Consider the following 22,321-nt stretch of genomic DNA (forward strand, 5'->3'; position numbering starts at 1 on the left):
ACTTAAAAATGCTACCCAGGGTCAGACTAGTAAATCATCTAGCCCAAGAAGGTTTTGTGACAGTACCTTGTAGGTCACCTCTATGACATCAGACTCAAAGAGTTTGAGGCAGAACTCAGGCCTGTCCCTAACTCACTCTTCAAAATTCAGCCTGGCTCAATAAGGGTTATCCCAACTTTTCTTGAACCTTCTTAGATGTTCATCTTGTGAAACCCCTAAGGAATGGATTCCAGATGGCTACTCCCCTCTGTCAAAGGAGACCTTTTTTGTTCAGGATTTATTTTCCTTTTCCTTTTCAATGATAAAGTAGTTTTTGATGAAACATACTCTGACAAATTTCCTTTGGGAAAGACGGTGGTATTCTTCTTTAATCTTGTTTATTTGCAACCCTAATTCCTCTCTGAAATATTGGCTCCTTCTGGACCATTCACATTCCTTTCCTTATTCTAAAACCTCTTTTCTGCTAAACCATTTTCCCAGCCAGAAAACAGCAACACTAAATTCTTGTCGTTTCCATTGTCATGTCACTTAGCAGAACAGTTAATGCCTCATTCCAGCTCTAGTGGTAGTACAGAACCTTGCACCTAGTAGGTACTTAATAGACATTTGCCAGATTTATTCTATGAGATATTAATAGTTATTTGAGCTTTCTCCGGCATTGCTTCTTTGCCAGCATGATTAGATATTTTGGTCAAATAAGTAAGACATTATATGAGAGCCGAGAATATAAGTGCTTTACACTCTGTAGCTTCATTGATTTTTTAAAATTTACATGGTGCCTGGTGTCAAAGTTAGCATTTTTCATTTTATTTTCTCTTTCTGATCACTGGGTTTCCTTTTAAAATCTACGTCCCCTGGCCCTTTCCCTGTCAAATCTTTCCTGGATACCTCTTGACTGCAGGGTGTAGCTTTCTCTGCTTTATTGTGGCAGAAGATCATCATTTAATGATACGCTGCAGAACATTTTTTTTTGATATGCCCCAAATCTTGGAGCATTTTGCATGCAGGGTTTTTTTTGTGACACAGTTTTGTTTTATGATGATATCCCTTGTTTACCGTGAATGCTCTAGCATTCTTAGAAATTGGCACATGAATAAGTACTGATCATCATGGCATAATGTTAAAAGACTTTCTGTCCTATCATGTTGACCAAGTTTTCCAATGAGTATATTTGATTATCACTAACATTAAAGGTAGAGTCATCTTGGATTCTATTCAGATGTGTCACATAAAAAGAAGGGGTTGCCGTGTGTGTGTGTGTGTGCGCAGAAGAATCTTGTGATATTTGAATAATCATTTCCAGAGGAGCTTCATATTTTAACCCTTTCTTTTGGTTTGTTATTATCCTTACTTCATGCTCTTTTTTTTTAAACCCTTGTACTTCGGTGTATTGTCTCATAGGTGGAAGATTGGTAAGGGTGGGCAATGGGGGTCAAGTGACTTGCCCAGGGTCACACAGCTGGACTTCATGCTCTTTTAATGGTGTTTGTCTTTTAAAAACTTGACTTTTACATTTTAATGTCCACATTGTGTAATGAGTTTGCAGATTACTTAGATTTAATTGAATTCTGTTGAATGTTTTGTTTTTGTTTTTTTTAGCATCACATACATATATCGTGCAAGGATGAGCAACATAGTTTTTCAGTTTGTTATAACTCTCCTTTAGAAAAAGAAATTAAGATATAAGATCTTTGAATTCTTGAAAGATTTTTTAAAGTCATTTACCCTTTTTGCTTCTAAAATATTTACCTTATGTCTTAAAATCAATATGACAATAATGGTTCCAAGGCAGAAGAGTGGTAAGGGCTAGGCAGTGGGGGTCAGTGACTTGCCCAGGGTCATACAGGTCATATTTGAACCCAGGACCCTCCTGTCTCTCGGCCTGGTTCTCTATTCTCTGAATCACCTAGCTGTCTTCTAATCATTTATTCTCATATATAGAGAGTATGTAATGTAGACTGGACCTTTGATTTTAATTGGTGTTAGGGGCTCCCAGTGTAGGAACTCCTTCTACCGTTGTATATCGACATTTGTTCTCTCATTTTTAATTTTGAAACTCACCTGAAGCACTGAAAGTGGTTAAGTGTCTTGCAGAAGGGTTCCACATCCAATATATCTCAGAGACAGTACTTGAATCCAGGACTCCCTGATTCCAAAGCTAGCTGCTTATCTACACTCTAATATTGCCTTTCTTCTAGCAACCTGTGGCCATTGAAATGTTTTTGATGATGATGACAACATAAAATTCCACATGAAATCATATGCCCCCTCCCCCACTTTTGCAACCTACAAAATACTTAAAGTGATAGTTAAGGCTGATTATAATTTTTAAAAGTATTACAAATATAATTCTTTATCTTTATCTCCCTTGACAAGGTTGTTAACTTTTATGATTACTGAGAGGGTAGAAATGCAGCGGAGACACTTTATTTATTTTCTCTTCAGAAGAAGGTTGTGCAATTTGCATTCTTTCCAGGTGGCTCTGGGAATATGTGGATTGATCACACAGCTGCTGTGACTTAATGGACGTGTTTGTGTTGAGGGGGATGTGGTTAGCAGATGCTTGACAAACCTGAATTTTTAAATATTTTCAAATTTATTTCTAGGTATCTAGAGAAATAGTTGCCTGCTCTCAGGCTTCACATTTCAAGCAATATCTCTGTTTGACATCTTAAGGTTTCTATATTATTTTTGTTTTGTTTTCCTTTTCCAAAGATACATTTGTTTTCCAAAAAAAATTTTATTTATTGTTCACTTGATGAATATAAACAAATAGAAACATTTCCAAATAAAAAGGACAGAAAAGAAGGGTTGTATATGAATCCATGAATCTATTATGTGCAACTTATTTTTAAAGTATATATTTTAGTTAACATGGTAATACTAATGCTGCCCTGCTTGTCTATGGCTCCATCCAAATGGTCTTCTTTCCTCTTCTATGAATTAAAAGAAATATTTCATTGATCCTTTTTTCTTTTTTTCTATCTCTACTCCTACAAACATAAAAGCCCTCCTTTATAACAAATAAATATCGTCAAGCGAAACAAATCTTTACTTTGGTTGTGTCTGAAAAGGCATGTTTCATCGTGCCCTAGAAATTCATCAGTCTTCTCGAATCATCTTTGGTCATTTCATTGATTGGAGTTCTTAAGACTTCTAAAGTTTCCTTTTACATTATTATAATTATTATACAAATTATTCTCCTCCTTTTGTTCTCTTCATTCTGTATCAGCTCATACAAGGCTTTCCAGGTTTATCCATAACTTTCGTCATTTCTTATACTGCTATAATATTCTATTACATCCACCTACCATAATTTATCCAGCCACATTCCACATATTTTCCAGTTCTTTGCTGCAACAAAAGTGCCACTATAAATAATTCTGCTTAGATGGATACTTCCACCTTTGTTTGACTTCTTTGAAGGTATATGCCTAGTAGTAATCCCACTGAATCAAAGCTCTTCCAATAATTGCCATTTTCCTTTTAAAATTTAAGATCTAGGGGCAGCTGGGTAGCTCATTGGAGTGAGAGTCAGGCCTAGAGACGGGAGGTCCTAGGTTCAAACCCGGCCTCAGCCACTTCCCAGCTGTGTGACCCTGGGCAAGTCACTTGACCCCCATTGCCCACCCTTACCAATCTTCCACCTATGAGACAATACACTGAAGTACAAGGGTTAAAAAAAATTTAAGATCTAGAAGGGACCTTGGAATCTCTTTAGACCAAATTGTATTTAACTAGAATCTGCTACAACATCCTCCACAAATAGTTATCTGGCTTCAGCTTGAAGACCCCCAAAGAGGTGAGGCACAAGATTGCCAAAGTCATTCATTCTTCCTTTTCATAGGTCTAATTAAGAAGAAATGTTTTTCTAACGTGAAGCCTAAGAATGTTTATTCTCTGTAATGTCCTTGTTTTGCCCTTTGAGGCCAGGCAGAATGCTTTAAGATGACTTTGCTCTTCCCTCGGGGTCTTGTCTGGGCTAAACCTCTCTTCTGCCAGTTTCTTGAGTCACTTAATTAATATCCGTTGTTTTGGTTTTTAAAAAACCTTTATTTTCTGTCTTGGAACCAATTGGTTCCAAAGCAGAAGAGCAGTAAAGGCTAGACAAAGTTGGGGTTAAGTGACTTGCCCAAGGTCACCCAGCTAGGAAGTGTCTGAGGGCAGATTTGAACCCAGGACCTCTCGACTCTGGGCCTGGCTCTCCATCCACACTGAGTCCCCCAATTGCCCCTTAATTAATATGTTTTTCAGGTCTCTTAACATCTGCGTTGCTTTCTTCACTTCGGAATAGTCTAGAGCTTCTCTTGTTTTCCTCAAGTCAGATGCCCAGGACTGACCAGAATTCCATTGATATTGTGGCTGATTAAGGAAAGGCGGAGTAGAGCTGTTATCGCTATCACTTGTGGCAAAAGGCTTCTCTTCTCTCTGAAAGACTTTTTTTGAAATCTCATCCACTGTCTTCTTATGCTTTGACTCCAATCAGTCTTGCATTCCATTAAAGACTCATCTCCTCCGCCACTACTTAAGACTGTTAGGCCTTTATCCCAATGGTCAACCCAACCAGGTACTCTGCCTGGGTCTTCAATAGGTGCTTAACTTACTTATGCTGATTTGCTAGCGTTCCCCTCCCCTTCTATCAGAATTACATGTCTAGGACTTAGAGGCACGACTTTTCATTTATTTATTGACTGGGAAAACCTGCAGCAGCATGGCTTAATATAACGGTGCAGTCATATACTGGTTTGTTGTTTTTGACAGGTATATACTTATGGGTATATGTAGTTGCATGTACATATACATACTGACAAACTACTTTTCCTTTAGCCAGTGGTGGCAGTGTCCCAAGTAATGTCATGATTTGCCCTAGTAGAAGGTTAATAAGTGTCTGTTGATCCTAAACCTTTCTAGTATTTTAGGACTTGTAGGCCTAGAAAATATGTGAGAAAACTCACTCATGGTAAATAGCTTGAAAATCCTAGGGCAGGGAGCATCTAGGTGGCTCAGTAGATTAAGAACCAGGCCCAGAGATGAGAAGTCTTGGGTTCAAATCTTACCTTAAACACTTTCTAGCTGTGTGACTTTGGCCAAGTCACTTAACCCCCATTGTCTTAGCCCTTATCCCTCTTCTGCCTCAGGACCAATCCAAAGTATAGATTCTAAGATGGAAGGTAAGGTTTTGTTGGTTTTTTTTTTAAATCCTAGGGCCACTGTTTGTTTTACCCTAGTGCCAAATGATAAGAATTAAGAGTTGGAAAGCAATTTAGAAATCACCTAGTCCAGCCATCTCATTTTATTGATTGTCCTTTGGTCAATAAAATAAATCTTTCTAAACCTTGATGGGATATTTTTTTTCAAGAGCAGAAAAAAAAAATAATTTTTTTTAAGCAAACATGAAAGTTACTTTAAATAGTCCTTCCATCCTTCTGGGTTTGGTTGTCACCACTCTAATAATTCTTTTGCCCTTATCTGTCACCTCTCCAACATGTGTCTCAAATACTTCATTCATTCCCCATACTCATCTTCTTGTGAAAAAAGAATTGGCAATCTTTTTGGAGGTTTCTGAGAATGCTTGCGAACTAGTATTGTTCAAATTGGCCAGCAAAACAGGAAAAAATCCTCTGTGTAATTAATCAAAGGCCACTGTGAGCTGCTAAAAGTTGAGTTGTTTGTTGGAAAAATGAGAGGGTAAAGAGGCTGGTGTTCTGAATTCCCATGCCAGCTCTCCTGATAGCATGACCTTGAATGACTGCTTTTCCTCCTTGACACTCCTTTGTCTTATCTGTTAAAATGACTGGGGTGGAAATGATCACAGAATTTTCAGGTAATGAATCCTGGAAAGTGTAACGATCAGATTCTGGTAAAAAAAAAAATAATGGTTCTGACAATGTTTTACCTCATCAAGCTTTGTTGCTTGATGATTTCTATTTGCTTCTTTAGCTTAAAATGTAATGATCACCCAGTCTTTCCTCCTTTCAGGATTTTAGCTTCAGTGAGATTAGGCCTGTTGATGTATCGTTTTTCAAATGATAACACTTAGAGCTTGTATAAGCTGTATTAGTCCAAACTATTCGGAAGTCCTTTGTGAATTCTAAAAGCAACCTAGATTCTCCCTAGTCTACTACTCAGTCAAAACACATTTGCGTAAGTATGCACACATGCATAGACCCAGGTATGGACGTGCATACATACTTTGTGAATGGAGCAGGTCCTTGCAAAGAGGGAAGGAAGTGAGAATTTAAGAGAAATGACCAACCTGAAAATGGCTTTTTTATAGACAAATTCAGAAATGAGGGACAGAATATTTCTGAATGTATCCATTAGCAAAAGAATCATAGCAAGATGTCAACTCGTGGAACTTGGAACAATTTAAATAACTTCAAGAAATTAATTAAGCATTTTTAAGCATTACCATGGGTCAGAAACTGTGCTGGATACTAGTGCAACAGTCTCTGCCCTCAAAGATCTTTCCCTGCATCATGGGAGATGATATGCACCTAAAAAGGTATACATGAAAAACAGACTAAGCACAATTTGGGACTGACAGAAGACGCACAACCAGCAGGAAACAGGAGGGATGGATAAGAAAAGCTTCTTAGAATAGATAGTTGTGTTGTGAAGAGAACAAAGCTTTCAAAGAAGAAGAGAGAGAATATTCTAGTCAGAAGAGTCAGTACAGAGTCTTGGAGATGAAAGATAGACTGTCTTGTATGAGAAGAGAAGGGGTTGGGAAGGAAGGGAATAAGCATTTATTATGCACCTTCGGTATGCTAAGTATCTTACTAATATTTCATTTAGTATAGTAAGAAAACTAGTAGGGCTAGACCATAGTGTGTGGGGAGCAATCATAAAATAAGGGTAGGAAGTTAAGTTTGGGCTAGATATGTGAAAGGCTTTAAATGCTGAACAAAGACATTTACATTTGATTCTAAAGGAAGCCACTAGAGTTTATTTAGTAGGTTATTGCTTTGATCTCTTTTCATTTCTTTGCTACCACAAAAATGCTATTTGTAGTACTGATTTCTATATAGAACTTCTCACAGGATTACACAAGATCACAGATTTAGAGCTGGAAAAAAGCTGGGATGCCATCAATTTAACTTTTTTGTTTTACAGACCAGGAAACTGAGACTTAGAAAGGTGACTTCCAAGGATCACACAATTAGTGCCAGAAGCAAGTTTTGAAATAAAGTTTTCATGACCTTTTTAGGATATATGCCCAGCAGTTCTAGCTGAAGGGGGTACTCCAAGAAGGAGCCTTCATACATATGTTAAGATTAGTGATCATTTTATTTGATAATTCTTTGATTATTAATATTAAGTAAGGCATAGAAGAGTAAGAGGTATGCTAAGCCAAGCTATATAGAAACACACATATAAATTTGGATTCAACAACTCCCATGGTTCTGATTATCATCTAGAGCAGTGATTCCCAAAGTGGGCATCACCGCCCCCTGGTGGGTGCTGCAGCAATCCAGAAAAGTGGTGATGGCCACAGGTGCATTTATCTTTCCTATTAATTGCTATTACAATTAAAAAAATTTTTTCCAGGGGGGCTAAGTAATATTTTTTTCTGGAAAGGGGGCAGGAGGCCAAAAAAGTTTTGGAACCACTGCTCTAGAGTCAGGAAGAACTAAGTTCACATCCTATCTCTGCTTCCTGCTGGGTTAACATGGCCAAGTTACTTAACCTCCCTAAGACTTAATCTTTTCATCTGGGAAATGAGGCAGTTGAACTTAATGACCTGTTTTCAGGTCCCTACCAGGGGTAAACCTTTAATCTATAATCCTATGCAGATGACTCACAGATCTGTATTTCTGGCCTGTGCTGTCTCTGAACTTCAGCCTCACGGCATCATCATTATCATCTGGTAGGAATTTCAGACTGGATGTCCTGGAGACATGTCAAATGAAGTGAGGTCCAAAAATCAAGCTCATTCTCTTTAGCCCCAAGCCCACTCCTCTTCTAAATGTTTCTCTTTCTGTCAAAGGCACCACCATTTTCCCACTCTCCCAAATGTGCAACTGCAATGTTGTCCGGACTGGGTGTTAGGCTGGACTCCTCATTCTCTGTCACAACATATATAGGATAAATTGTACCGTCTTAGATCCTGGTAGTTTGTTGATTGAGTTAAACCCTGTGAGCCTTCATTTTCTAGAGGGGAAAATGGAGATGAGGATTTTCAAAAAGAGAAACAAATCTTCCCCTCTGGCAGCTTATCTTCTATTGGGGAAGACAACGTGTACATATACAAGTTGATACTGAAGAAATAGATGATACAAATCATTACGGAGTAATTAGGGAGGGAGGGCATGAGCAGTTGAGGAAGTAGAAATCAGGAAAGGATTTCCATTGTTTTACCTTTAAATGAGATAATGTGCTTCAAATGCTTTTGCTAACATATTATATAAATGTCAATAATAGGAAAACCTTCTCTCTACCTCTGCTTATCATGTAGAATAACTTGATGCTACAGGATTTTGCCATAGGGAAAAGGGTTAGAGCTGCTTTCTGCCACTATTAAAGGATTGAAAAATAGAGATCAATGCCCGCTGTTTATTAAGTGGCCTGCCTGAGAAGCAAATCCAAGACTGTAGAGCCTACTTTCCCTCCTTAGATTGCCATCCATTGTGATGAATTGGAATGGAGTTTTTAAAACAATTTTGTAATATTTAATCGAAACAATATAGAATTCCAGAAGATGTAGCTCAAATATATTTCACTAGAAGAAATTCTAATTTCTAGTTTGATTCTATTAGTTGATGAATTAAAAAAAAATTATTAAAGTTTGAGCACTTGCTACTTTGTTTCCTAGCAACTTATTACATCTATTATAACTTGTTTTTACACGCTTCCAGAGACACCCACCTTGACATCAAGTTGTGGAGTTTCAGATCATTTTTAATAAGGAAAAGTGTTTGATAAGAAGTAGAGAGGGTCACAGTGGAATCTATTCTTGATACATCTGTTCACATATTTTCAATGATCAGCTGAAAGTCATTTTCCCTTTATGTATGGATACATATTTCACTTTCATTGATTTTCTTCATTAAAAGGTTCTAATGTGGCTCATGAAAATGTAACCGAGGAGCAAAATCTATGGGGATTTAGACGTGCTAACAATTCAGCACCTTGGCTCTTCTGGTATTTGACAAAGGGTCTTATTATTATTTTGATTCTCCTTTAGCTAAGAACAAATTCACTCCCTAAAGTATTTTTTTGCTAGGAAAATTTCATTCTATTTTGCACAATAAATGAGCGAATAAATACAAATAATTCAGTGCTTGCTGGTTGCCAAGGAGGTAGGTGATGCACTGGATAGAGTGCTGGGCCTGGAGGCAGGAAGACTTATGTTCGAATCTGGTCTCAGACATTTACCTGCTGTTTGACCCTGGGTAAGTCAATTAATGCTATGTGCCTCACTTTCCTCATCTGTAAAATAAGCTCAAGCAGGCAATGGCAAATCACTCCAGTATCTTGCCAAGAAAAACCCAAATGGGGTCATGAAGAGTTAGGCATGACCAGAATGACTAAACAACAACAACAAAGGGGCAGAGCTCTTTACTAATCTCTGGGGATACTAATAAGAAAGTGAAGTCAATACTTTTCTTCCAGAAACTTATATTCTAAAGAAGGGAGACATCTTTAGAGGAGTGGTGATCTCGGAAAGGTATTTTGGTTAGCAAAGTATCAGGGATGTTTGGAAGAACCACATGGGAGAAGATTAACCCACTCTTTGTGGGATAACAGACAGAGTTTGACTTGATTATGGAAAAGGTGTAGACAAGATCATCTGAGAGTAGAGTGAAGCATGGAGACCTGTGCTAGGCAGCAATTTTTGAGGCTTAATTTTGAGCCCTTCAGGACCTGAATTCTGGTCTAGCCAGCGGCAGATTACCTTCTAATAGAAGAATGAGGAGTGAATAAAGGAATACAATTTATCAGATCTTTGAATTTTACATGTGAAAGTGAGGCTAACATACTTCTATATTCATATATTCTTTGAGTTACTTAAATAAACTTTGAGTCTCAAAGAGTTTACTTTTTTAAAATCAGAACTCATTTATAAATTAGAGTGCCCCCTTGAGGGGTTTTGCAGCCATATTCTGTAGTCATCCTTTCTGCTGTGAACAATTTTGGAATCCTTTGTTCATGCCAGGGCTTGTACCTGGATGTCACTGTAGGGCCACCAAGATGTGTCTTATTTCTCTTTGTTAAACCTCCTAATTATTTCTCTAAAATTATTATTTACAGGGTTATTTGTTCTGCCTCTCTAATAGAATAGAACTACATCTCACTTGATTATGCCATATGCTAGGTCATAGAAGAAACACAAGAATAGGAATTGTCAATATTTCATTGTTAACCTTTAAGGGGAAATTAAATGACAGTCATTATTCTCTGTTTTCAGAGTTGGGAAGAACTGGGTTAAAAACCTGTCTTTGGTCCTTACTGACTTCATGGCATTTTATGGGCTTATCATATAACTCCTTTTAGCCTTAGACAACGTTCTGTAAATTACAGACCCATTTAATCTCTATCTAAGTGATGGTCCCCAAACTCCTGTAGTATCTTCTTCTACTCATCGTTACCTCTTTTTGATTCATCTTCAGTCTCTCCCTTTTCACTTTAATTAGTCAGTTAATAAACATTTATTAAGTGCCTCTTATGTTTCAGAAATTGCGTTAAGTACTATAGATGGAAATGTAAAAGGCATTCCTAGCTCATCATGAGAGCTCGGTCTAATCCAGGAGAAGACATTTAACAACTGTGTATGGTCAAGCTGTGTATGGGGTTAATTGGAGATGTTCGACAGAGGGAAGGCCCTAGAATTAAGAGGACCTGGGAAAGGCTTTATGGAGAAGGTGGCATTTTAGCTGGGAGTTAAAGGAAGCTGGGAAAGCCAGGGGGTAGTGATAAGGAGAGAACATTCCAAGCTTGGAAGACAGCCAGTGAAAATGCTCAGAGTCGGGAGAAGAAGACTAGAGTCATTAGACTGAAAATTCTATTGGAGGATGTAAGAAGACTCGATGGGTGGAAAGCAAGAATGAAGAGCTTTAAATACCAAATGGGGGATTTTCTGTTTGATTCTGGAGATGACAAATAGCTTTTGGCGTTTATTGAGTAGGGGCCTGATGTGGTAAGACCTGTGTTTTAGGAACATCACTTTGACAGATGACCGGCAGATGTACTAGAGAGAGGAGAGGCTTGAGGCAGAGAGACCGAATAGCACGCTATTAAAGATGGGGACATGTGAAGGGAAAGGTAAAAAGTATTTGTATAGATCTTCAGAAAAACCCTCAGAGTTAAATGGTGTTATTATCCCCATTTTACAGTTGAAAAAAATTGTAAAAAGGACATACAGAGGTTAAAGTAGCTTGTCTATAATCACACAGCTAATAAGTGTCTGAGGGTGGATTTGAATTCAGGTCTTCTTGATTCCAGGTCTGATACTGTTTCCACTCTGGTGCCACCTAGTAGCCTACTGCAGTAGTCTAATCATGAGGAGGTGAGGGATTATACCTGGTTGTATTAGAGGAGAGAAAGGAATGTATTTCAAGAGATGTTACAGAGGTAAAATCAAGAGACCTTGGTACCAGATAGATATGGGAGGTGAGAGATGGTGTGGAGTCCAGGATATTCCTTTGCCTCTGCTTAGAAACATACTTAAATCCCCTTTCCCATTTGAAAAGGATCTTCTATTGACTGTTCTTACCCTATATAGATACCGTCTCGTCTTTCTCTCCCTTCACACCATATTTCTCAAAAACATTGTCTCAGTAGCTTGCCACTGGGTTTCTGTGCCAACCAGTTTTCAGAACCTCCTTTCCAAAGCACCACCAATAACTTCCAAAGTATTTAGTCAAATGCTTTAGGCTTCACTCTCCCTCTTCTCTGCAGCTTTTGACATAGTGGATAATTGCTTTTTTCATGAAGACTTTGTCCCCTCCTTTGGCTACATGCATACATAATTTCTTACATTTTTTCTTCTCACTCTTCTTTCTCTGTCTCTTTCACTAATTCTTTTTCTTTGTCCTGCTCCCATAGGTTAAAATTTGCTCAGTCTCCCATGCTGATGATCTTAGTGTTAGCTCAGAGTCTACCCTCCTCCTCACTGATCTCTTGTCCACCTAATTATCATATCCTACCAAATACATCTTCATAATTGTCTTCTTTTCATCTCGTTGCTAATATTATTTGTACCACTCAAATATTTACGTTGTTGATATATTATTGAGTACCAATAGAGATGTCATTATTGGTTGACTGCTCACAAGTCTTCCAGTCTATATTCTCCTACAGCCTTTCAATCCTCCTTTCATAAAACAGTTAGAAAAATCTTCTTTCTCATCCACTTGGTCATGTTGCTCCTCTGCTCCGAAATCTTCAGTGATTCCCTGTTGTTTATAAATTAAAATTCAAACTCCTTTTCTGGACATTCAAGGCTCCATAATAACCACCCTTCCTTCCCAGCCTTATCTCTTCCTTCTCTCATAATCTTTGCACCTCAGTCATATTGGTTTATATTTTTTTACAGATATAGCACCCCCTGTCCTCAAACAGGCCTTTGTTACTATACTCTCTCTCTATTCTTTTGCTCATGTTACTTAATATAACTAGAATAGCTTTTCTCCCCTTTGTCTCTTAAAATTCCTATCCATCCTCAAAGAGCAGCTCAAAAGCCACTTCCAAATACGTAGTTCATTTGTTTCAGTCATGTCCAACTCTTTATAACCCCATTTGGGGTTTTCTTGGCATAGAGTGGTTTGCCATTTCATTCTCTAGGTCATTTTATAGTTGAGGATACTGAGGTAAAGAGAATGAAATGACTTACCCCCGGGTCATACAGATAAAAGGTTCTGAGGCCAGATTTGAACCTAGGAAGATGAGTCTTCTTGACTTCTAACTTCTACTGTAACCACTGAGGCATTTAGGAAATGTTGATTGCATCAAAGGATTATAAACACCATCACGTTTGGAAAATATACTGGCTGCAATTCAAAAACTCGTAGAGCTTATTTTGGCTGTTCAAACCTCCAAACAGGCGTGCATTGTACATGTTCTGAAAACTACCCACCACACTGTGGACATTCCGATAGGAATAAGGGGCACCAAGGAGATAACACACGGCCCACTCATATCACTAAGTGCCCTTGCATTCTCCTTGATAGAAATCCAGGGATTTGCAGAATGAAAACTTTCAAGGTCAATTCAATGACAAAACATACTGTTCAGTGGAGGAGCATGTGTGAAGCAGAAACTCAATGGAAGAAGATGTATAGTGAGTTCATGGAGCAGACTGAAAAGAGGAATGAGAGATAAGAAATATTCAAGAAAATCAATGCAATCAACATTTCCTAATAAAGAAAACATATTTTGTGATTTTAGTAAAAACAACTTCATGGGTAAGAGAGAAATGGCCAATTGTTGGGGTCATTTCTCTCTTTCCCATTAAATTGTTTTTACTGTAATCACAAAATATGTCTTCATTTTCTTTTGAAATCTTAGTTATAATCATGTGTTGCTTCAAAATATGGAGCTGTTATTCGGTTGATTTCTTCAGTGGATTGTGGATGATTTTGTGCACAGTGGGTGCCATGTGCATATTTGGTTCCTCAAATACTTTTGGCATGGATACCGAGAATTCTTACTCAGACTCTTTCATTTTTAAATTTCTATTTCTTTCAACAGAAAATAAAGGGAAGCTAGACTGGTCTGTGCTGACTATGGTCTGAGTGATTTTATTAAAGAGTAAGAAACTTTGTAAATGCTGCATTCTCCTGATCATTGCCTTTTCAATATTGTTTCAGTGGGGACTACTGAACATTTATTTCCTTCATGAGATTTTTATTGTATGTGTGAGATATTTTCTATTACAACATGAACAATATGGAAATATGTAGTGCATGAAAGTACTGCTATAACTTATATCAGACTATTTACCAGCTTGGTGGGGAGAGGGAGGGAGGGAAATCTGAATCCTAAAATGTCTGAAAACAATTGTCAAAACTGTGACTAAAAAAAGTGAATTAATTTAATAAAACAAAACAAAACAAAAACAAATACTATTCCAGAACAACTCTATAGGGAGATGCTATTGTTATTCTCGTTTGAGGAAAGGGAGGCAGACAAAGGTTAAGTGACTTTCTCTGTGTGTCATAGCCAGGAAGTATCTAAGATCATATTTGAACTCAGATCTTCCTGACTCCAAACCCAGCGCTCTATCCTCTGTTCAACTAGTTGCCTCTGATTTAAATAAGTTTTTTCTGAAATTATTCATGTTACTGAATTTGCTCTTGAATTCAACAGTTCAATAATTTCTTGAAATAGAAAAAAAATATGTACCATATAACAAAACTCTTTCGTGATCAGTACTTTAGTCCCCAAATCATTTAGATAGCAAGATGCAATGTTAGAATGGAAGAAGCTCAGGATACTTGGATATGAGGCTCATCTTTGCTCTTTACCCCATCTCTGACCTTGTGCAAAACCCTAACCTTTGCTGATTCACAGTTTTCTCTTCTCTCCCTACCTGTTGTGATGATCAGATCAGATAATGTGTAGAAGATATTTTGTCCCCCTTAAAATAATAACTTACTAGTGTACCAAATAGAAATTCCAAGATATTGGATTCTGGGTAAGAAAATCAATGTATTAATCAGGTTAGAAATAACCTATAAATTAATTGGGCAGCAATCTTTCTCGGTGATCATAAACAGAGGCCTATAGCATTCTGAGTCATTTAATACAATTTTGGGAGCTCATTATTCAGTCCTTCCCCTAGACATCTCTAATTGGTAAATAGTTGATGAGGAGGTGTTCCAATATTTTCTTACTCTCTCCCGTTACTTGATTGATGATGGAAAATCACCTGCCCTGGTCCTCTGATCAGGTCCTATCCAATTAAGAATGACATTGTTCACTCCAGTGCAGAGTTGATGGACTCTGGCTTGCTACCTGTAGATACACCTGGCCTAAATTGGGTGTTATTTCCTGGGCAATATAGAACCCAAATTCCACTTTTCAATTGCCCTAAAACAGAAAATACTCTAGGGTAGGAAATGCAAAAAAAAAAAAAAAAATCCTCGAATTTGCTAGGAACAAATGGACGAGGATAGAGGTTTGAGTGACAAATTTGAACCTCACTTGCAAGTTAGAAATGAGAAATAATACAATATCTACACAATAGATCCTCTCACTAGCGATGTAATGCTAGGCAAGCCATTGAACTTCTGTCTCAGTTTTCTCATCAGTAGAAATGGGGATATTAATAGTACCTGCTTTCCAAGGTTATTATGAGGATCAAATGAGGTAACATATATATGTGCTTTATAAATGTTAGCCGTTATTAAAAACCTCCATTTGGTGAGAGACCTCAGACGAGCCATCCCTCCTTCTCCAGACATATCCATACCTACCTCCATTCTACCATATCTCTTCCTAGGTCCCTCTTTCTTCTATCGCCCTTTTAGTTTTTGTTTTATGTGTTATCTTCTATTAAGCTCTTTGAGGACAGGGACTATTTTTCTTTTTGCTAATATTTGTCTTTCCAGCCCTTGCAATTGCCTAGCACATAGTCAGTCCATAATAAATGCTTCTTGACTGATGGACTGATTCATCTTGCCCTTTAATAGCGGAAGGATAATTAAATATTGTCCCTGGGGAGTATAACTTTGCGTTTTTCCTTCAAGCTTCAATACATTGGTATATTCAGTTTGCTGTGCTTTCTAGATAGTGCCCAGGACCACACTCACAACTGCTTATACTTTTTTTTTATAAAAGTGATAAAGAGAGATTATAGCTATAAATGGAGAAAGAGTTAGTGAATTCCTTATTTCTTCAATTCATAACTGTCTCTCTTCCCCCTCATTATAAGCCACAGAAAATATTTAGGAGTAATAGAGCACACTGAAAAATAGTCCTTGACTATTTAAATGTTCCTTTCCATCACATTTAGCTTCCTATATGTATACAGTAGATAAACACTTCTTTAGCGCAAATTGTGGATTGATAAAACACCACCGCTGAGACCAGGATCTTCATGTTTCCTCATAACTTGACTTTCTTGTTCTGGATATGGAAGTGTCATCATTCCCTGGTAGCTTCTTTGATACTTCACCTGCATTTCAGAGATTACAGCATCATCAAATTTGGATCTAGCAAGAAGCTTAGCATCACTTAGTTTATCCATAATGGATTTCCCATTTTGATGACTTCCTAGGATTTGAACTTGTAGTTTTTGTCCTTGTCTTCACACATGCCCTCCATAGAGGACTTGCCCAGCATACCAGAGGCCTTTCTTCATAGTTGCCACTGCAGCACTAGGCTGTGTTGCTGCCAACTTTCGAAGTCACCGTCTGCCCCATCCCTTTTTCTGTCCATTCATTTCCAAAGTTTTGAGTGATGTCAGAGATTGAATGTGCTCTGATTTCTTTGTATTCTTCATCTTTGTTGTTCCTTAAGACTCATGCCATGCAATAAAATTCTTTTATATTCTTTTCTACTAATTTTCCACTTATTAGATGCATGCTTGTTTCTAACTACAAACATTACTTGATGATTAGAGGGTTTTTGAGGGCTGTGAGTGTTTGATGATGCACCCATACCCTGCCATCATCCTGGTTAGAGATGCATCCCAGTATGGTATTAGGGGCTGTGAGAATTTGAATATAAGGGCTTGGGCTGGAATTAAGTCTTTTAGCTCCTTTGTGCTCTTCTCTCTATACCTCTTATTCCCTGACTGAACCTACAGCCTGTGCTAGAGTTAAAATCAGTAGGCTCTTAGATCAAAATACAGCTGTATTTATGATGGCCACCATGGGAAAACACTTAGCTTGAAATAAAAAAGGTCCAAGTTTACTATTTGTACTATTTTGGCCAAGCCATTGGATCTCTCTGAGACTCTTTACTTATCTCTTTTTGATTTAATTATTCTCATCATATTTTTATATCTTTTATGAATCACAAATATGAGAGGGGCAAGGTGACAGTGGATAATGGACTTGCCTTACTTAGAGTAAGGAAGATTTGGGACCATGTCCTACCATTGGCAAATTCTAGCCTTGTGATCTTGGGCACATCACCAAACCTCTTAGTGCTGCAAGGTCAGATTAATTGTAGGTCTGCCTTGGATAAAGGGTTTACATACTGGGAGAACTGTAGACTATTTTGGGGGAAAGGAGTACTCACCTTATTTAGGAGTATCATATCAACTCCAAAGAAATAATATATTTAATGAAACAAAAGCCAAACAGAAGGACCAAAACATTTTGCTAAATCTAGAGTTATAAAGGTTTTTCTAATTCTATTACTTTTTTATTTTATATTTAAGATATTAAGGCATATCTTTTATTTTTAAATTCATTTTTTCCTTCAATTAATAATCACTTGTTTTCTCATCATCTTATCTCTCCTGCCCAATGGAAAATAAAAGAAAAATGAAACCTTTCTAAAAATCAGCATAGTAAAGTAAAAAAAAAACAAAAAACAACGAATTCCCTTTTTAGCTGTGTATCCATCAACTCTCTCTCAGGAGGTGAGTATTGTACTTCATCGTGGGTCCCCTGGAATCATGTTTTGTCATCATCTTGATGAGAGTCCTTAAGTCTTAATTTTCAAAGTTATTGATCTTTACCATGTTATAATTATATAAATTGTTCTCCTGGCTCTGTTTACTTCAGTCTGTATCAGTTCATCTAAGTCTTGACAAGTTTCTTTGACACCATCACACAGTAGTATTCCTTTACTTTGAAATAATCACAATTTGTTCAGCCAATCCCAACTGATGGGTATCTTCTTAATTTCTTTTTTCTTTGCCACTACAAAAAGAGTTTAAGGTAATTTTTTCAACTAAGAGAGTATCTGACTTTTAAACATTACTCTTCTGGGGCTTTACTATTCTTGTTTTTAAATACAGATGCCTGGTTACTAGATACTGTTTCCTTGTTCATTTCTTTTTCAATTAAGGCAATTAAAACCCTTTTTGAAAACCAGATTTCTCTATGTTCTAACAGAAAAAGAAAAAAACAGCATAACAATTGTAAATATTCATAGAAGAAACTGGCTTAGTTAAGTGATAAATTTATGTTGCTAGAAAAAAAAGGTGATGCTCTGACCAAATAGAGTATTGCTATCAAAATGCATATTTTGGATTTTAAAAGGCTGGAAATCTATTAAACATAAAGAGCCATCTTCTACATCATCCCTTTCCTGATTCCTAGCTCCCCTCTTACTTATCTTCTTCTACCAAATTGTTGACCTTGTATTGGCTATATATATATATATATATATATATATATAGTAAAGACTTATGTACAATGATAGAATAAGAGCGAAGGAATTTAAGCTCTTCAGTGGCTGAGACTATTTCATTTTTCTGTTTTTGTTGTCAGTATTTAGCACAGTGCCTCGCACAAAGGAGGTAATAGAAGCTTTTTGATTGATTGCTTATCTCCTACTCTATATCTTAAAACCTTTTAAATATTTCCCCCCTTTCTCTCCTTACCCTTTTCATAATAAAGAAGAGGGCCTTCTCCTTGCCTGGGCCAACCCTACTACATGTGCTGTTGATCCCATCTTTCCAATCACTTCTTGCATATTGTTCCCTTAATGTGATAATGCAGTATTCCCTACCTCTCTCTTTCTCCCCTCATTATCATAATAAGCAGCTACTTACACTTATTACCTATGCTTTCTTTTGTCTCATTTCTCAGACTCTTGTCTCTTCAACTTATCAACCAATTGATAGAATTCTCTCCAAGGTTACTGATCAATGATTTAATTTCTAGAAATGTTTTATTCATCATTTTTATATCATTTCCCAATATTTTCCTCCACCTTTCCCACTCAGGGAGCCATCCTTATTATAAAGAATAAAAATATATGTGAGGAGAAAAACTGTTCAGTGAAACATAACAAATACATCAATAAAATCTAACAGTATATGCTATATTCCACTTTTACAGTCATCCTCACCTCTGTGAAGAAGTGAAGAGGTACATTCTCATGCCCCTTGCTCAATGCCAAGCTGGGTCACTTTAATTACATGCCATTCAGTTTTTATTCCTTATCTATAAAATGGGGATAATAGTATCATTTACCTCCAAGACTGTAAAGACTATCAAATGAGATAATATTTATAAAGCACTTAGTGTAGTACTTGAAACATATAAAAAATAGGAAATACTTATTCCCTTGCCCATTGATGATGATGATGATCATCATCATCATCACATCAGGCTTACTGTGTGACTGAGCATTTTACTTAACCTTTGTCTATCTTAGTTTCTTTATCCATAAAATGGGCACAATGATAGTACCTCCCTCCCACGGTTGTGGTAAGGATTAAATGAGACAATATTTGTAAAGCCCAGTGCCTGCCACAAAGTAGGAGATAAGGGAATCCTAGCTATTGCTAATATTATAGTTTATACCTAGCAGTGGAATATCTGAGCCAAAGATATGAACATTTTAATCCCTTTTTTAGTGTAATTCAAAATTGCTTTCAAGAATGGGTGATTTACAGGAGAACACTGTACATAGTAACAGCAATATTGTACAATGATCAACTGTGAATGACGTAACTATTCTCAGCAATACAGTGATCCAAGACAATTCCGAAGGACCCGTGATTAAAAATGCTCTCTACTTCCAGAGCAAGAACTGATGGAGTCTGAATGCAGATCGAAGCAGACTATTTTTTACTTTATGTTTTGGGGGGTTTTTGGTCTGAGTTTTCTTTCACAACATGACTAATATGAAAATGTTTTGCATGACTGCACATACATAACCTACATCAAATTGCTTGCCATCTCAGGGAGGGGGGAGAGCATTTGGAACTCCAAATTTGAGAAAAATGAATGCTTAAAAGTGTTTTTACAAGTAATTGGAAAAAAATAAAATACTGAAAAAAAGAATGGGTAGTTCAGCACTGAACTCCCCTAACGGTACATTAATGAATCTGTCTTTCTATAGTACCTCCATAATTGATTATTCACTCATTTCATCATTTTGGCCAATTTTCTTGGTGTGACGTGAAACATCAAGCTTTTTTAAAAATTGCCTTTCATTATTAATGATGTGGCACAGTCTTTCATATGGCTATTAATAGTTCTTCATTCTTATTTTAACATCTGGTAGTTCATGTTCTTTGATCATTTATCCTCTAGAGAATGGCTATTGGTGTTAAATATTTGTCTTAGTTCCCTATGTTCTGATTTCCTTATTACTTACAGTTGATGCTTGTTTTGTTTTTTTCTAGATCGATTTTTCTTCTCCTGTAGAAGGAGACATGGTAAACAGTTGGTCTTATCTCTAGAGAGGAAGAAAGAGGAAATGCCAAAAAGGACAGTTTGCTTAGGCATCAGAAAGGACGCTGACTGTAAGGTGTGATTAAAGACTGGGTTACTGTTTCATGGGGTTATCTTTGGCATCTTCATCCTTTGAACCATCTGTCTTGGAAGCTTTAGTAATAGACCCGTATGAGGCACCTGTTGAGTTCCCTTCTGGAACTCTGGTTCTCTGTGGCTTTGTTTACTGTCTCCTCTTGCGTAGCCTCAGGTGCCTCATGTATGTGCTTGGCGGCAGTTGAAGAGAAAATATAGCATAGGAGAAACAGTTTGGAGGTGAGAAATCCAAGTAAGATCTTCATGTTATTGAAGACAAACATATTGGGTTAGATTGGTGTTACCAGTTCATGGGCTTCTTATGTTCTGATGCGTTTTCTTCATTTTAATGTTAGTATGAGGTTGGTTAGTCTTTTGGGGTTTGGGGGCTGTGACATTCCTATCCGGGCTATGAAGCTTCATGGAATTCTGCTTTGTGAAGTATAGATGGGAAGCCTACGACCTTCATCTCTACTCAAGCAGACCATATGCTTGCTGGCAAAGAGCCAGACATCCCAATGGATTGGGGATCTTATCAGCAGTCTTTAGAGGGATTCCCTTCAGAGAGACTCCTCTCACCCAACCTTTTCCCAGCCTTCTTAGGTAATTCTTTGCCTGCATCCTCCAGTAAATTTAAATATATATCTGCTGGGAAGGAAATTCAATGTTGACTGAATGAGGAGCAGACCCAGAAGCTAAAATCTTAGCAGGAAGGACTTGGCACAATTTCACTGGGCAGGGAAGACCTGTTATCTTCCTATAGGAGACAGGCAGCACCGTCCACTTCTGGATATCTAAGCAGCTCCTTAAACTTTATTTGATTTTATTTTTTCTTTCTTGTTGTTTTTAAAGAAAGACCCAAACAAGGAAGCCTCTCAGGCTTTAGAGATGGTAACCTTTGACCTTTTCATACTGCCACCTGGGCTGTGGAGCCATCTGCTAAAATAGAAAAGATTAACTGCGTTGTTAAACCCAGTGTTCTGGTGACATTTCACTGTCTTTAGTAATTGGCTTAATGAACAGGTGTACAAGTCTATTAGTCATGCAGATGTTAATTCCCGAGTAACATGTGCTCCCTGATTTGGGGTGTGCTTTTATAAACTCCAACCAGTAAGGTTTGTTCCTTAATTAGGGACTCATTATAAGGTATTTGTGTGTGATTCCTGCCATTAGTAGCGGTAGTCTTGTTTGAATATGCTTTAAACTGGTGGAACACTTGTGGTAATGTCATCTCCATTACTTAGGGTACCACGTGGGCGGCCCGATGATGCTACCTTCCTGGAGGCTGCATTAGTTAGAGCACAGCTGTAGGCAATAGGCAAAGTCCAAATTTCACAGCTGTAGTACTGTGGCTGGTTAAAGGGAAAAACAATTTCTGCCAGCATATTGCATCAGCTTTTTCTTTCCAAGCTTTGGTAAACAAATATGTTGCTCTTCAAAATCAACTCGGAAAAGATCGAGAATGAAATCTTGATTGCTTATCTGCTTGGTTATTCTGGAGGGATCCTGCTCCCTACCTGGTTCTTGCCATTTCCTCCCAGGCTATCTAGCTAAGGCTCCTTTGAGAAATGGGAGAGATTTGGGACTTGGGCCGAGAGCTTGGGTTCTTGGCTCTTTCCCACTGCTGGGTCTTTTGAGTCTGAAACTGAAGGTCTAAAGGTAAGGACCAATACCAGTTAGTAGGGAAAAACAACTCTAGCAGCATTATTGCTTTATTTTCAGTCCCAGAACAATTTCTCTGCCTACCCTAGTGATGTATTTTGGGTGGGCCTGTCTTTATCATGTTGTGATGGAAAGCTCGAACTGACACTTTGTTGGACACTCCGTGACCCGAATGGGTTTTTTTGGCAGATGCTGCAGTATTCACCACTGTGCTTTTCTGGTAGATTAAGGCAAATAGGGATTAAGTGACTTGTCCAGGGTTAACCAGCTAGTAC

At 37.6% G+C, this 22,321-nt stretch overlaps 1 protein-coding gene across 1 annotated transcript in view; it reads left to right on the forward strand.

The window, feature by feature from the left end:
* The window catches only part of DIAPH2 (diaphanous related formin 2), a 923,935-nt gene that overhangs the window by 366,063 nt on the left and 535,551 nt on the right, over positions 1–22,321 (forward strand). Inside the window, exon 18 of the mRNA XM_044682826.1 lies at positions 20,261–20,300. Within this exon, the coding sequence (XP_044538761.1) occupies positions 20,261–20,300 (40 nt within the window). The remainder of the gene's footprint in view (positions 1–20,260; positions 20,301–22,321) is intronic.

This window comes from Gracilinanus agilis, chromosome X, assembly GCF_016433145.1.
Source record: "Gracilinanus agilis isolate LMUSP501 chromosome X, AgileGrace, whole genome shotgun sequence".
Classification (NCBI taxonomy): domain Eukaryota; kingdom Metazoa; phylum Chordata; class Mammalia; order Didelphimorphia; family Didelphidae; genus Gracilinanus; species Gracilinanus agilis.